The sequence below is a fragment of the Miniopterus schreibersii genome (genome assembly GCF_964146895.1).
Source record: "Miniopterus schreibersii genome assembly, chromosome: 19".
Classification (NCBI taxonomy): Eukaryota; Metazoa; Chordata; class Mammalia; order Chiroptera; family Miniopteridae; genus Miniopterus; species Miniopterus schreibersii.
In genome coordinates, this window is record NC_138119.1 from 34,837,348 (window position 1) to 34,854,609 (window position 17,262).

General features: G+C 43.6%; 1 protein-coding gene across 1 annotated transcript; it reads right to left on the reverse strand.

Moving 5' to 3' along the window:
• Positions 1-7,766: 7,766 nt before the first annotated feature.
• On the reverse strand, positions 7,767-16,951 carry LOC308549379 (Fc receptor-like protein 2; the record flags this gene model as incomplete). Its single annotated transcript, XM_081121912.1, has 7 exons — positions 16,903-16,951; positions 15,878-15,898; positions 13,190-13,456; positions 12,677-12,958; positions 11,532-11,819; positions 10,844-11,122; positions 7,767-8,095 (listed from the first exon to the last, which is right to left on the reverse strand). The coding sequence occupies exons 1-7, from the start codon at positions 16,931-16,933 to the stop codon at positions 7,767-7,769; spliced, it is 1,497 nt and encodes a 498-aa protein (XP_080978038.1). The 5' UTR covers positions 16,934-16,951.
• Positions 16,952-17,262: the final 311 nt, after the last annotated feature.

A 17,262-nucleotide genomic window follows, 5' to 3' on the forward strand; every position in this document is an offset into this window, starting at 1 on the left:
CAATAGCCAAGATTTGGAAGCAGCCTATTAGTAGACATTTGCACAATGGAATACTACTGATTTGTAAAGAAGAAGGAAATCTTACCTTTTGCATCAGCATGGATGGACCTGGAGAGTACTACGCTAAGTGAAATAAACCAGTCAGAGAAAGACAAGTACTATGTGATTTCACTTCTAATGAACAAAATATGCTATTCTCTTTTTAATTTTTTTTAATTTTAGAAATGGAGGAAGTGAGACACGAGGGGGGGAGGAGAGAGAGAGATGTGAAAGAGGTACATTGATTGGTTGCCTCCCATACATGCCCAGATCGGCCCACAACCTAGGCATGTGCCCTGGCCAGGAATCAAACTTGTGACCTTCCTGTGTGTGAGCGGATGCTCCAACAAACTGAACCACACCAGCCAGATCTCTACTGAACAAAATAAACTAACAAAGTGGAGACAGAGTCCTGGACACAGAGAACAGACTGACAGCTGTCAGAAGGGAGGGGTTTGGGTCTGGGTGAGAAGGGTGAAGGGTTTAAGCAAAGAAAAAGAAGAAAGACTCATGGACACACACAACAGCATGGTGATTGCCAGAGTGGAAGGGCCTGAGGAGGGAGGAGAAGAAGGTAAAGGGGGGGGGGTAAATGGTGATGCAAGGAGACTTGACTTGGGGTGGTAAACACAATACAATGTACAGATGATGCACTGTAGAAATGTACACCTGAAACTTTTATAATTTCATTAACCAATATCACTCCAATAAATTAACAACAAAAACAAATCACTTTTTCGTGTTTTTGAGTTTGGTTTCTGGAGACTTTTTACTTTATTTCTATGCTACCATCTTACCTTGGATATTCGCGGAAGCTGATAATTTTTTATTTCTGCCCACCCATTTGAGGTAGTACATTTTTATGACATTGTTTTGCTCCTAGCAATTCAGCAGGCGGGTCAGTAGAGGTTTTTTACTTCTGCAGGAGGTGGTGCTCTAGCACAGATTTTGTGTTCCCTTAGCTGCTCTGGCTGCCCTTCCAAGGTCTGCAGCGGGCCCCGTCCCTCCCGTTAGGGAAAATGCCAGGTGGGGACCTGAGTGGGGTGCAGCAGCTTCTGTGTTTGGGTCACCTGGGTGACAGGGCAGCGCGCTGTTGTGGCGGGTTGTGAGGCACTGGGCTTGCAACTGCCAGGCGCGCCTCCTGGTTGCTCCCGTCCGCGGCCCCAGGCGCTGTTTCAGGGCCTCCGCCCGGCGGGTCTGAGGAGAGGGGGTCAGGAGCCTGGGGGCGCCCCCTCAGTCGCGGCCGCCGCGCCGCTGTGCTGCTTACACCCCCAGGCCTGCCGCGGGGGTCGCTGCCGTGGGGGGCAGCGAGCAGCTCCGGGGCAGGGGCGCTTCTGCCCTGCCACCCCGCGGGGCCCAGGGGGAGGGTCCCGCCCCGTCCCTGCCGCGCAGCCGGGGCCACAGTGGTGCCCGCGGCGCAGCGCGTCCCCCATCCTGCTCCCCCGCGGCTTCCACACCCACCTTCAGGCGCGGGGCCCGCAGCTCTGGGCACTGTCGTGTCCCGCGGAGGAGCCTCGATAAGTTACGTTTGTTCAACTTGCACATTTAAGGGGAGATACAAACGGGCATCCTCAGCCTGTCGTGACGCTGACATTTCAAAGGCGCGTTTTGTTTTGTTTAACAGCTGAAATTGACACACATTTATTGTCTCACAGCTTCCTTGGGTCACGGAGTCCAAATGTTTTCTGGGACTGAAACGTTACTAAGTTTTCGGGGCGTGTAGGGCCGGCTTCCTCCCTGCCGCGGGTCTGCGGCCGAACAGAGCCCAGGGACTCGGCTCCCGGGGGCCTTGGAGCCGGGACCCTCCTTCTCAGAGGGCGGTTCCCGCTGAAAGACACGCGCGGCAGGGGGGAGGCTTCCGTGCCTGTGAAAACGCCTGTCGGCGTCGTGTTCTTAAATTCAAAACGCGGTATAAAATGATATGTAGTTTACAGTGCAGTAATCTCAAAAGTGTGCAATCATTCAAAATAGTTATAAATTCATATTTTTTTTAAGTATCAGAATATTAACAACAGTTACTTGTGAGTATTAGAATTTTGACTGATTTTTATTTCGTATTTTGTATACTATTTTTTAAATGTTTTAACTTATCTTTATTGTTGAAAGTATTACAAATGTCCCCCTTTTTCCCTCATTGATCCCTCCACCCTGCACCCCTCCTCCCCAGGCCTTCACCACCCTACTGTCTGTGTCCAGGGGTTATGCATAGATGCATATTAGTTCTAAGGTTAATCTCTCCCCACCCACTCCCCCACCCCCGCCTTCCCTCTGAGATTCATCAGTCTCTTCCATGCTTCTGGATCTATTTTGTCTCTGGATCTATTTTGTTCATCAGTTTATTTTGTTCATTAGATTCCACATACGAGTAAAATAATGTGATACTTGTCTTTCTCTGACTAGCTTATTTCACTTAGCATAATACTCTCCAGGTCCCACCATGCTATCACATAGGGTAAGGGATCCTTCTTTTTAACAGCTGCATAGTATTCCATGGTGTAAATGTCTGAGAAGATGATTGATATAGATTTCAATCTCCTTGAACTTGTAGAGATTTGTTTTGTGTCCTACCATGTGGTTTATCTTTGAGAATGTCCCATGTGCACTTGAGAATAATGTATATTCTGCAGCTTTGGGGTGAAATGTTCTGTATGTCAATTAAATCCGTCTGATCTAGTGTGTCATTTAGAGTCACTCTTTCCATGATATTTTGTCTGGAAGATCTATCCAGTGAAGTCAGTGGGGTTTTAAAGTTTTCTACTATGTCGATCTCTCCTTTAAAGTCCTCCAGAAATTGTTTTGTTTGTTTTCCAGCCTGTGTGAGCCTTTGGTTCTGAGGTGGGTCTCTTGTAGACAGCATATATTTAGGTCTTGTTTTCTTATCCATTCAGCTACCCTATGTCTTTTGAATGGAGCATTTAATCCATTTATATTTAAGGTTATCATTGATAGATAGTTATCTATTGCCATTTTATTTCTATATGCCTATGTTTCTATTTCTCTCTAATTCTTCTTATTAGAGCAGTACTTTTAAAATTTCCTGCAATGCTGGTTTGGTGGTGATCAACTCCTTTAGCCTTTTTTTGTCTGGGAAGCTCTTTATTTCACCATCTATTTTGAATGATAGCCTTGCTGGATAGAGTAGTCTTGGTGTCAGATCCTTCCTTTGCATTACCTTGAATACTTCATGCCATTCCCTTCTGGCCTGTAGAGCTTCTGATTAGAAATCAGCTGACAGCCTTATGGAAGCTCCTTTGTAAGTAACAGATTGTTTTTCTCTTGCTGCCTTTAAGATTCTCTCTTTGTCTTGAATTTTTGGGATTTTAATTATAATGTGTATGTTCATGGGCCTCTTTGGGTTTTTCTTGCTTGAGACTCTTTGTGCTACCTGAACTTGTGTGACTTTTTCCTTCACCAGATTAGGAAAGTTTTCTGTCATTATTTCTTCAAACAGGTTCTCTAACCCTTGCTTACTTTCTACATCTTCTGGCATTCCTATGATGTGAATATTGTTGCCTTTCATATTGTCCCACTGTTTTTTAATTGTTGAGTTTTTTCTTTTTGGTTCTCTGATTGAGTGTTTTTTTCTATCTTCTCTTCTAATTCTCTGATCTGATCCTCAGCTTCCACTAATCTGCTATTTATTCCTTCCAATGTATTTTTTTATTTCTACTATGCCATTCTTAATTTCCTTCATAGTTTCTATATCTTTTATCATGCTGTTGAGCATCCTTAAGTCAGTATTCTGAACTCTATATCTGATAAATTGCTTATCTCCGTTTCATTTAGTTCTTGTTCTGGAGAATTCTCTTCTTTCATTTGGGGCTTGTTTTTTGTCGGCCCATTTTGGCTGCCTGTTTGGGTTTGTTTTTATGTATTAGGTAGATCTGCTAGGACTCTCAGTCTTTTTGGAGGGTCTCTGGTGCAGGCCAATGTCAGACACTGTTTGTGACTGGCCTTGAGTACCCTACTTGAAGCTTTCTGCACTCCACAGCCAGTGGCTCCCTCTGCTGAGACTGGGTGCATTTGGAAAGGACCAAGGTATGCACCAAGGTCTGCTTTTCCAAACCCTGAGTTCAGAAGCAAATCAGGCAAAGACTCAAAGCACCCAGAGGCTGATTGTTATTCTCAGTCTCTCTCCACAGGGTGGGATGAGAGGTTTTCCAGTGGGTGGGACAATTGCTCCTCCCCCCCCAGGCAAAAGCTGCTTGGAGGTAAATGTGTGCCTGAGAAAGATGTCCTCTGTCATATGGGGGAATGACTCAGTACAAGAATCCAGATGGCTTCCCTCTGAGCTGTATCCTCAGAGCCAGCATCCCTTGGTTCTCTTCACACAGCTTTAGTCCACTCTGCCCTCTCTCCACCAGAACCCAAGGTGAGTGGCAGCACATGAAATTTTGTGTGCCTGCCTTTTAAGGGGGTGCCTACTTTACCAGCTCTCTCTCCCTGGCAGACAGAATCCCTGCTACTTTTCACAGCCAGATATTATTTTGGCACCTTTCTCAGTTCTGGTGCTCTTGGCTGAGAAGCCCAGCTTGGGGTTTAGGCCCCAGAGTTCTCAGTGGGAACTTCTCCAGAACTTCAGCTGCTGCGTGTGGGAGCTTAGCCAGCTCTCTCACACCCCTGTACTTCCTACCAGTCTCTATGCAGTCTCCACTTTATGTCCTTGGTTATGAGAGTGCTCTCCAGCTAGCCTTCAGTTGATTATTCAGGGTGGTTTTCTATATTTTAGTTGTAATTCCAGTTTGGTCCTGGGAGAGTGTCAGTGTAGCTTCCACTCAATTCATCACCACCTTGGAATCTGTATACCATTCTTTTTCTAATATATTTTATATTATAATTTAAGAAAATGTTTTTAAAATAAATTTTTAAAAGCTAATTTCTCCTCAAGTTATTTACACATAAAATTAAATATCTATATTTTTCTGTTGTATATGCTTACATTTCTCCCAGTTTGGGAGCCCATCTCATTTATTTCTTGCTTGTTCCATCTCAGAAGCTGCTACATCTGCTCAAGGAGACAATCCTGGGACACCCAGCCAGTTCTGAAGAGACTGGAAAAACTGGGGCAGGTGACAAAGTTTTGAGAAGAAAAATTTTACCAGCTCAGCTTCTTTGGGAGTTCAGTTTTGCCCAAAATGCAGGCAAAGTCAAAGCTTTGCCTCAGAAAATCAGTTTAAAGTCCTGCTGAAGGGATTAGAAATTCACAGGTGAAACACTAACACCCATCTGGTGCAGTCAAGCCAACCAGGCCTATGAGGCCAAAAAGGAGAAGATCTGAGGTCTGCTGATTTTCAATTTCGGAACCCTCAAAAAGAGCAAGGCAATAATGATGTAGAGAAAAGGGAAAGGGTGAAAAAGTGGAGACAACCCAAGAAGGGATTGTCCAAACAAATTCATGAGGTCTCTGCCAGAGAAGTAAGGCCCAGAATAAGGCAGAAGGCCAATACCGGGCCCAGACCCTCTTGTCTCATGGAGACCCTCCTAAATCTGAAATCTGGAGTAGGCTCTGAGTAGTTCTTTCCAGGCTTTTCTCTTCAGAAAATTTTTAAAGATTTTTTTTTTGTTTTAAATCCTCACCTGAGGACATGTTTTTCATTGATTTCAGAGAGAGAGGAAAGGAGGGGGGGGGGGAGAAACGTTGATGTGAGATAGAAGCATTTATTGCCTCTTGTACGTGCCCTGAACAGGGATTGAACCTGCAACCTAGGTATGTGTCCTGATCGGGAATCAAACCAGAGACCTTTGATGGGTGGACTGATGCTCAAATCCACTGAGCCACACAGGCCAAGGCTTCACAAAAGATCTTTATGAGTGATGGGTATATAATTTTTTCAAATCTGTGAGGAAGTTGGGCCAAGTATTATCCCTGATAATACTTTTCTGACAAAGCTAATGAGTTTCAGAGGTTTGCTGTTTATATGGCTGATAACTTGGAGGAGGCAAACCTCAAGCTATGCACAACTGACTCCAAATCCTGGATCCCTTCCTGTGCCCAGTGCTGATTTCATTACCCTGAGTAAGCCACAGGTCCTTACCTGTTCCTAAAAATGGTCATTGACCCAGTAGTTCAAAAGACTTTTCTCATCATTGACCTCTCAAAGGTTGTTTTTATACTCCTGGCCCATGGCATTAGGGTGCTCCAGTTGAGCTTGGGTCCAAGGCTGAGGAAGCAGTCTCACTGACTTCCAGCCTGTCACAAGGTCTTTGGAGGTTTGGGGATATGCAGTGGGATTTCTTTATTTTACCTGCATCTTCAGGGAGCTCTGTTTCTACAGTTTGTGGCCGGGTTTCCTTGATAGACCTAGAGTCTTTCATCATGTTTCCCACCTTCTACCCCCTATCCCATTAGCATTTAAGGAGGAAAAAAGCATTTGGATTTTCCTCACCCAGCATTGCTCTTATTTTTGGATTTATATTGAGAGTAGATTTTTTTTTTTTTAGGAAAGAGAACTCACAAGAGCTGATGGAATTATAGAACAATTAAGCAGGGTGACCTGGATTTTTAAAACATGTTTTATTTTAAAATTATAGTTGACATTTGATATTATATTAGTTTCAAGTATACAGCATAGTGATTAGACATTTATAAAACTTACGAAGTAATCCCCCAATAAGTCTATGGCACCCTACATAGTTATTACAGTACTATCGACTCTATTTTCTATGTTGTACTCTACATCTCCATGACTATTTTGCAACTGCCAATTTGTACTTCTTAATTCCTTCACCTTTTTCACTCAGTCACCCAATCCCCTCCCATTTGGTAACCATTGGTTTGTTCTCTGTATCTGTGAATTTGTTTCTGTTTCGTTTGCTTATTGTGTTTTAGATTCCACATATAAGTGAAATCATATGCTATATAACTGAATAATATTCCATTACATATACGTAATGATGGGGGTTTTTGCTGTGAAAAAGTCTTTAGTTTGGCATAGTCTCATTTGTTTAAATTTTTTATTTACCTTGCCTAAGAAAATATATTTTTAAAAAATATTACCAAGAGCAGTGTCAGAGTTTATTGCTTATATTTTCTTTGAATTTTGTGGTTTTGAGTATTACATTTAAATCTTTAATCTATTTTAAGTTTATTCTTGTTTGTGGTGTAAGAAGGTGGTCTGGTTTTATTTTTTTGCATGTATCTGTCCAATTTTTAAAAATTTTTTATTGAAGAGACTCTCTTTACCCAATTGTATATTCTTGCCTCATTTGTTATAGATTAATTGGCCATATAGGCATGGGTTTATTTCTGGGCTCTCAGTTTTTTTTATTGATCTGTGATTCTATTTTTATGCCAGTAGCGTGCTGTTTTGATTCCTATATCCTTGCAGTATTGTTTGATATCAGGTAACATGATGCCTCTAGTTTTGTTATTTTTTCTCAAGGTTGGTGTGCAGTGTGACTTGGATTAAAATCACTAAAATTGTATAATTCTATAGTTTCTTAACTATTTTCCTGGCGTTATGCCCCAACTCACGGCCATTGAAATATCAATGTTTTGTCTGTGAGATGGCAGGTATGGGCTCCCAACAGAATGTACAGTATGGCTCTTTATGACCACGGACTAACCTAGTATGAACTAGTGGTGTTGTCCTGACACATTCTAATGTCGAATGGCAAGTGTTGCTGATGGAGGAAGGGGCAACGAGGAGGAGTAAGGTGAACTGGAGGTGGCAGCATTGAGGAGGGCCTCGGAGCTGGGGCCCGTTTCCATTCCCCAGGCCCTGCCGTCACCCACCTTCACACACTGCACCTGCATCCTCCTCGTGCTCACAGTCAAAGGCTTCAATCTGCTCACATTCAGCCAATGCGTCCTCTGTCCCATTGCACAGGGCTACCTGAATAAACACAGGTTGGTGCTCTTCTGCCACTGGTGGATATAACAGGCCTGCAGGGGTATGCTTGGCTTCTCCACAGCCCAGCTCCCGGCACACCACGGCCACCTCCTTCATGCCCCAGCCATCATCGCATACAGTGCCCCAGCGACCATCCTGTTTCACCTCCACTCGCCCTTCACAGCGGTGAGGACCATTCACCAAGCGGGTTTTGAATGGGAATTCTGAAAACAGAAGGGGCCAGAGAGCACTCAGAAATGTACTCTTATGGTAGATCCCAAGGTTAAGAGAGAGTGTTTGATGGTGGTTATGGTGTGTGGTATGGAGTTGAGGGGCTTGCTGAAGTAGGGAATCACAAAGTTTTGGCTCCATCCCACTCCATTATCATCTTAGAATCACCCAATCCCACCAAAGTCCCCCACTCAAAGACACCTGGGGAAGGAGCCTTTGCTTTCTGATAATAAAGGAATGTGGAGACAGACAGATTTATGGTTTGATTCTCATGAGCTCAAAAAGATCTTGGGAAAGCAGAAGTACAGAACTAGTTCTTTCCTAGAGTTGGAGGCTGAGACCCAGAATAGGGAGAGACCTTAGGTCAATTGAGTTCCTCATTTTTCTTTGAAAACTGCACTGACCCTGTGGGTGACTTCACCAGTCACAAGTTCGTTTTCTTTGCAGAGAGAGGGTAGAGGGCGAACACATTACACAGGTTTGTTCATCTCTAATCTCTACCTGGTGTGTTTGTTTTAAAATGGAATCATATTTTTAAAGACTTTTCTCTAAGATTTCTAGCACCAAGGAGAGGTGTAAGCCTAGAGCTGTCGTCAGTGGTCAGCCTGAGAATTAAGCTAATGGAGAAAGTCAGATTGAAGAGGGGAGCAGAGACAGAACCCTTGGACCCAGTTACACACTAAGCCATGTCCATTTCTGACCCTTCTTACCAATTGCACTTATATTTTGACCCAAGCCAGTGTGTATTGAATTTCTGTCATTTGTGACCAAAATGATCTATCTTACACAGTCAATTACAAAGTTCACGGCAAAACCCCTGCAAAAATGTAAACTTAGAATAATTATAGGTAGTAATACAAATATGATTCTCAAAAAAAAAATCAATTGAAAAGATCAAACAAATGTAAGGCTCTGTAGAGACATAATAAATCAAGCAACTACCTTATTTTAATAGAAAAATAAATACCGAGCTTGGTATATCTTAAGCAGAAAAGTCACATTCTTCTCAAATTACATGTGTAGCATTTATAAAAATGCTGACAGTGTATTAGGTCATAAAGAAATTTTCAGTAAGTTTCCAGTAGTAAAAATTATGCAGGCCATATCCTTTGATAAAGTTTAACCACAAGTGAAATGAAAAATCTATAATAAATTAGTAAAATAAAGAATCAAAATTAAATCTATTCATAAGAAATTGTAAGTCTTAAGTTATAAAAGAAATTAAAGGCATTTTACACATACTTTTGAAATAAAATGAATGAAAATATTATACTGTACATCAAAACTTATAGAATAAGTTAAAAGTGGTACTTAGTTTTAAATGCATTTACTAGAAAACAAGTAAAGATGAAAATTTTTATATGTGCTTAAGAAATTAAAGAAAGAATAACATAAAATAAATTTAAAACAAAAGGAGGAAAGTTTTGATGAAGATAAAAGAAAAATAAATGAATAAGGAAATCAAAAACCAAATAGATTTTAACACTAACACTAACCCTGGCTGTTTAAAAAGGGCAATGAAATAGACAAACCTCTGGCAAATCTTATTAATAAATTCTAAGAGATCACACAAATTAGAAATGTGAAGAGAGTATAAATCACAAATATGAAAGCTATTTAAAATTAGATCATAATACTATGGTCAACAATATATGATATATTTGAAAATCTAGATAAAATGCCCCAAGTTTTGAGCAAAAGCATCCAAATTATTTTTTTAAAAGGTCAAAAATTTGAAAAGACTGAGAAAAAAATATTTGATAATGAAGGTAAAAATCCACCAGGCTCAGAAAGTTGTTTGGCCTAGTTCCAAATACTGTTAACTAGTAGACAACTCAAATATTGTTTTAAACTGCTGCAAAGCATGGAAGAAACATGGAAGCTTCTGAAATCATCCCTATGAGGCTAACCTATCCTTGAAACCAAAACTAGCTGAGTATAGCTCAAGGAGGAAACACATAAATAATGATGCAACATTTTGAAGGAAAATCTTAGCGAGTTGTACGTCCTACTACCTATGATGACATGATGACTGAGAAGAGTTTACAGAAGGAATTCAATTATCATTCCCTGTAACTTCACAGTAATAAATTTAAGGAAAATCTTATAACTACCATGATATATTAAAATAGTAGCAAAGAGCAAAGTTCCTTGACTCCGGCAGCCCTGGCCTAAAGTTCCATTTTTGCGTGTGACCTGCTAGCTGTGCGACCTCAGAAAGTGACTTAGTCTGAATTTTATTTATTAGTAAAATGAGAGCTGTTATGGAGATTAAATGAGACAATCCTAGTAAAGTTTTGATCTCCAGAACCTGGTTTGTTCCTGGTCTTTCTACTTTTTCCTTAAGTATTTACGAAGCCTAGTTGCACTTCCTCTCCCACTGTGAGCTCTGAGTGTGCAAGGACCTTGCCCTGTTTTCCTCAGTGGCATCTCCCTGTCCCTCAGGGACACACCCGTGCCTCCCCTACCTCACTTTCAGTGCTGACTTGCCCCAGGGAAGTGCCCTACAAATAGTATCTATTTCACACATAGCTGATGATGTAGAGTAAGAGGGAAACGGGGAGGGGAGTGATGGGCCAGTGGTGCTGCTGTTGGGACCAACAGCAAAGAAAGCCTAGGAGAGCAGATGGACTCTAGCTGAACACCGGCTCCCCGAGGGTAGGGAAATTCCAGGACACGCAGGCCATGGCTTGACATAATTGCCGCTGGTCCTCTGCAAGAGGACATTGGACATGTCCTACCTGTGACGTTGAGTGCCACCACCTCACTGCGTTGGGGCACCAGACCATTGTTGGCTTCACAGGAGTAGTTCCCAGAATGCTTCGCAGTCAGAGAGAGGTTGAAGGACGCACCTCCTCCATGAGGCACTGAGATGTTTCCCAGGAGCACATTTTCATGATAAAGTGAGTACAGAACAGGGGGAGATGCGCTCTTGTCTTCACAATGAAGCCCCACCATGTCCCCAATAAAGGCCTGGGCGCCGGGAGCACTGATGGTGAGGACCGGGTGTGACACTGCAACTGACAGAAGCAGTGGAGTCCATCAGCGGGCTCCCTCTGCGGGTGCAGACTTGCAGCCCCCGCTGCCCCCAGCCCCGCGCCCCGCGTCCTCTCCAGCCCATGGAGCCTCCCCGCTGTCACCCCCCCCAGTGCAATGCCGCAGAGACGGTTCCAGAAGAGCTTTGACGGCCTCTGGTGAGCAGCCCGGAAAGGCCTCGGCCAGGCCATGAGAGCGGCCTTGCCCCCCGCCCTCCTGCCTTAGCTCCTCCGCTCACGGGGCCGCCCCCGCCCCACCGGCACCGCAGCGACAACCTGCCGCGTTCACAGCCTCTGCGTGGCCCGCTCCTTGCCACTCTTGGGTCATCCTTCCTGCAACACGAGGAGCCTGGCTCCAGCTGGAAATGGCTGGCTAACTAGGGGCGCTACTTACTTTTCACAGTGACGTTCACTGCCTCACTCTGGATGAGGCCATGGTTATTTTCAGCTGTGCAGTAGTATCCCCCAGCGTGGCTCTCCCCGACAACAAGGATCTCCAGCTCTGATCTCTGGGAGCGCTGACTTTTTCTTCCCAGACTGTCCCCCGTGTCCTCTCTGTGCCAGGAGAATGTGATTTCCCCTGTGCCTGCAGCCACAGAGCAGACCAACACCAGCACCTTTCCTTCAAATGCCTGCCCCCCTGGGGGCTGGGTCTCCAGGAGCACTCCAGACGCAGGGATTCCTGTGTGACCACAAGATGACAAGCGAGGGCCTGGTGTGCAGGCCAGCACCACCTGCTGAGCTTTATGGCTGGTGGAATTACTGGAAGCAGTGTTTATGCAGAGGAGTGTTTTTAGTGGGGAAGGAGCATGCTGAGGGCCATTAAGCAAAAGCACCCTGCAACTTAATGTTCTAAAAATTCACCTCTCACTTTCTACACACTTATGAGTCTTCTGTAATGACCACAGCCCCAAGTGATCTTGCTCCCTTCTGATCTCCTGATGCACTTGGGCAAAGCACAGGCTGTGGAGTCCTCACCCAGCTCTGCCCATGATCTTGGTAGGTCAGTTCATCTCTCTGATCCTCAGTTTTCTTAACAATAAAGTATGGATAATCATACCAACTTCACAGAGTTTTCATAAAGATAGAACTATATACATATATAAAGCAGCTCCTGCACTGCAGATATTCAACAATCGGTAGCTTTTATGATACCACTCTCCACGGGCATGGTTGAGATAGGAAGTGTACCAAGGTGGATAAAAGGGTATATCCTGGCACCAGAGTGCCCAGGTTCAAATTCCAACTGTGCTGCATTCGTGCTGGGTTACCTCGGGCAGGTCACTTAACAGCTCTGTGCTTTCAGTTTCCTCGAGTGTAAAATGGGGATAATAATAGTGCGTACTTTACAGATATTATTCACACTTCAGTACTTCACAGGGTTTCTGGGAGCACTAAATATAAAACTGCTCTGAGCAATGCTTTGCACTTGGTAAATTTCTATTAGTCTTTTCTTCTTCAGGTATTTCTGAGTCTGAGAGGGGTCCTTCTAGAGCTAAGCACAGCAGCTTGTCAAGCAGCCCAGCCACTGGTACTCACTCTGCACTTGTACAGAGGATCGACTACTCCGCTTGGAGACACTGCGACTTGCTGTCATTGCCTCACACCAGTAATATCCCGAGTCTTCTTTCCATAATGCTGAGATCAAAAACTCTGATGAGCTCCAGCCTGACCTTACAGTGTGGCCATCCCTGAAGAAGGAATACCGAAGCTGGGTCCTGGACCTATCTGAAGGGAGTCGGGTATCACAAGACAGGGTCACTGAGTTCCCCTCAGTGGGCAGCGAGGGTGTGACTGTCAGACTAGGTGCTGGAAACAGCTCTGCAGGGAAGAATTAAACAGAGAGCCCCAGTCAGTGAGGTATGGAGTTTCTGTTGAGAAGTGCTTGTCTTCTCAGCCCCAATGAGCAGGACACACAGCCCCAGACTCAAAGACAGACAGCCACCCCAAATTTCTGCTGCCCTGGGTGGTCTCCTCTGCTCTTTACCCTGGTCCTCCCACATAGGCCCCACTTTTCCCCAGTCTTTTCCACTTGAATAGTGAGAGCCTCACCTTGGACAGTGAGCCGTAGAGATCTTGATTCTTCTGTCTCGTCTATAAATAAGAACCATTTCTTATCTACCTTACAATAATAGGAGCCACTGTCACTGGGTCTTGCAACTGAAATGGTATAGCTTGAGCTGCTAGAGTAAGTGGCTATCCGAGACCCATCCTTGTAGTACATCAGTCTCTTTATTTTACCATTGTCTTTTCCAGAGCACCTCACAACCACCCGGTCTCCTTCATAGGCATAGCGTGGCATATCGATGGATAGCCAGTCTGCAAAAGATCCAAAAATACTTGTATCAATGCTGCCCACCCTGTGCCAGCACTCTCACATCTGTTCATAAGGGGAAAGCTAGTACATACACAAACAGAAGAAGCTGGCCAGCCACAGATTCCTTGGAAGCTACTGGCCTTCTGCCTTCTCTGCTCAACAAAGGTGAACTCTATTTCACTTAGTGACATCTTTTGTCTTCTACACATTCAGCTGTTTTCATGTCTGTTACAAACGTTTTGATTCATTTTTTTAGGTGCCAACAATTTTCTGGACTAAATATAGATTTAAAACAATTCCACTTACATCTCCTTATATCCATTCAAGTTTCCCTCATGCCCCTGTGATGTCCATGATTAACTTTCTCTGCATCTCTCATTCCTTAGAGACTCAGCCCAGCAGTACAATTCAAAGACCTTCCCTTTGTCGTTCTCCCTAGATGAAACAATCTGGGCCACTGAGACATCAGCCCAGGGATCTACAGTTAAATATTTAGAATGTTCTACTAGAAGGCTTTTCTTCAGAGGCTTCTGGGAATCTGCTTGTTTAGGTCATTGCCTCCCCTTGTAAGATAGTGGTCATCAGAAAGCTGATGAGCAGCTTGGTGTGTTGGATCTGGCCCAGCAGGAAAAAAAACACTGGAGGATGGAGAGGAGCTGGTAACCTGTTCTTTAAAAGTTCTGCGGTGGTAAGAAGAGCCAGCCATCGTACTGCTGTGTGACCCAGCCCTGCACCCGGGGTGTTTGAGGGGAAATTTAGATGGTAACTGAGCTAGAGATGCAGGTTCGAGTATCAATTTGGAATTGTAATACACTGGGCTAAATTTCAGGGAAAGTGTTTGTTCTAATAAAAAACCTACTCCCAGGCCTGAACCTTAGGTCATACCCCTTTAGTGCAAAGAAAGTCAGTGTCAGACATGGAGGAACCAAATGGAGAAGGAGACAAAGCATGAGAGTGTTTGTTTAGGCTGTCTGCCCAGTTCACTCCTCTAGCCAGGAGTTTACGGTAGAGAGAAGAAGAGCCCACTCAGGGCCTTGTCTCAGAACAGAGACCATCTTCTCGTGACAGTTAGACCCAGTCTCCCAAGTGGAGTACACAGGAGGTGGAGAGAAAACCTTAGGACTTCTGTAGTATACCAAACATTGCTCATCTTTTCAATGTTTTGCTTTTGTATATATTTTAAAATATTTCAGTATAATTATCAATATAATATGTTGGAGGTACAAGCTAAATATTTTGTCCTTGATAGAGCAAAGTGATCAAACAACTTCAGAGACAGCTGTTCTATACCTTTTTGCCACTTTGAAAGTAGGAGGATTGGGCAAATGGTGGGGGCCCCAAATTTTCTCTCTCTGGGTTGATACTGGGCAAGGTTTTCAGTGAAGAGTGTGGAGATAAAATCAATTTGATTAAATAAATATTTGAGAAGTAAGATTTATGTGGCCAATTTGGTAATAATGACAGGGCTAGGGACAGGTAAAAAGTAATGACTCCTGATTATACTGAGCCTGGAACACAAATTTGATTGTACTACATCTCAGTAAGTGGCCTTTAACTTTGACATTTTACCTGTTCCCTAGAGGAAGGTACAAATGTACATATACACACATTTTGCCATAATTTCAGGAAGTTTACTGGATTCTATGAGGCTGATCCTGAGACCCTATGATGTATTAATAACATACTTGCTTAAAATTACATCAGATAGAATGCAATTTATATGGTCAGATCTAAGAGTAACAGATATGTAAGTAATACATCTCCTCCCTGTGATAAGATAAATACTTTCTCAAATAAATGATTAAAGAAGAAAATGTAACTTTCCATTGTAATATAAAACCAAGTTTTCCTCTTTATTTTATTACATTATGACTTTAATAAGAATAAGAAGACGAAAGAAAAATAAGCTATGCAGGGGTATTTGCAATCCCAGTGAAATGTCAGGGGATATTCTTGTTTAATGCAGAGCATCTCTTTGTTCCTCTGCCTACCTCTCTCTTATAGGAAATATGTTTTCCATCACCGCCTCCATTGCTCCTGGTGGGAGCTTTTGACTTCCTTTGGCCAGAGCCAGGAGAGTGTGTTCCCAAGAGTACACTGCATGGTTTGCTTTCCCTTCACAGTTAACTTATTTCCTGTCCCCGGGCTTAATAGTAAAGAGAAAATGACTTATTGCCTTGAGAGGGTCAGTGTAGGGCCTTCTGTACATCAAGCAGGCAGGGAGCAAAGCAGAGAAGCATGTGACGTTGGAGCATTTATACCATGGCAAGCACGGGGTGAGGCCCTGCCCCTCACTCTTCCACCCCAGTTCTGCACCTGATCCCTGCAGCCCTCAGCTAAGAGGCTGGGCCAGGCAGTAGCTCCCTTGCCTGGGAGAGTATGTTTGGTCCCCGGAGACCTAAAGAGCAGAGGAAAGAACTCACCTGACCAGATGCCGACAGGGCCTGTGAGGGAGAGAGTCAGAGAGATTAGCACTGGGCCAGGATTTCACACTTTGAGAAAAAGTTGTGACTCCGAAGTACTTTCCCAACAATTCTCTTTACCCTTCTTTTCTTCTATATCTTCTCCCCTCTACCCCAACTTTTTATTCCCTCCTATCCTTCCTCCCTCATTCCCTTTATTACTCTTTCCCTTCATTTCCCCCTTCTCCTCCCATCACTCACAACAACACTCCCGTGGAACCCAGTGTTCATTTTGTGAGGCCAGAACAATTTATAAACATAGTTCATCCCCCGTACCATATATTGGCTATTTTGTAGGCAAGTTCTCAGATTTATTTATTCCTCTCCCACCTTATCTTTTTAAACTTTTAAAGATGGATTATTTTGTTTGAGACATATTGCCTGCCTCGAGGCAACACAGAAGCCAAGAAAGGCCAGGAAGACAGTGGAGCTGTCCTCTCATGCATCATGAACACTGTTTCTCCCTCTTTCCCTATTCTAGGTCTAGTACCATGTTTGCATCCATAGACTAGAGTCATATTTATCAGCAAAAGCCACAATTAGCAGGACTTGAAAGCCTCTCTAAAATTTAAGTCTAGGAAAGTAAGAGTTCAGATAAAAATAAGGTATCTTGGAGTGGAAGTGGAGTTGAAGCAGTGTAACATTTAAATGGGCTAGAAATAGAGTTTACCCTAACAGAAAACTTCTTTGATATCCTTTAAAGAGTTTCCATGATTTTCCCAGAGATCAAAGCATTAATAAATGTTAAACCAAGGAAAGAGGCATCAGTATTTGGAAAAGAGATTCATAGTCTTTTGGTTTTCCTGGGAACCTTGCTCTGCTCAGTAGCCACTTGCATAATACTTGTTGGTCCTGAGTTAGAAGCTGAAGTCCATTCCTACTCATCCCAGCTGAGAGACCTGTGCTCTAAAAGAAGTTCTGAAATGCCCAAGCACAGGAGGTTCTGCTCTGCTTCCACCCAAGTCTTGCTCTAGCATTCTACCTACCGAGGACCAGAAGCAGTAGCCACAGCAGCATGAGGTTGGAGGTGAGAAGTTGTCCCAGTGACAGTCAGGTGCAGCCCAGGTCCTGGAGCAGAGTCTGTCCCCACAGAATGTGAAGCTGGGTTTGGGCACTGTGGTTCATCAGCGATTTTATAAGAATAGAAACCAGGAAGTAGAAAAGTTCTGTTTGCCAACCAGCATTCTCCTTACCCCCAGTCTCACAGATGCTGAGAAAGTAAATGTTTTTCATAGAATTGTTCAGATATGTGCATATTGGTCAGAAATGCGCCTGAAAATGTAAGGTGTCTTTATCCTATAGGTAAGGTCCCTTCAGAGAAACTTTCTTACTTGTTTTGACTTTGC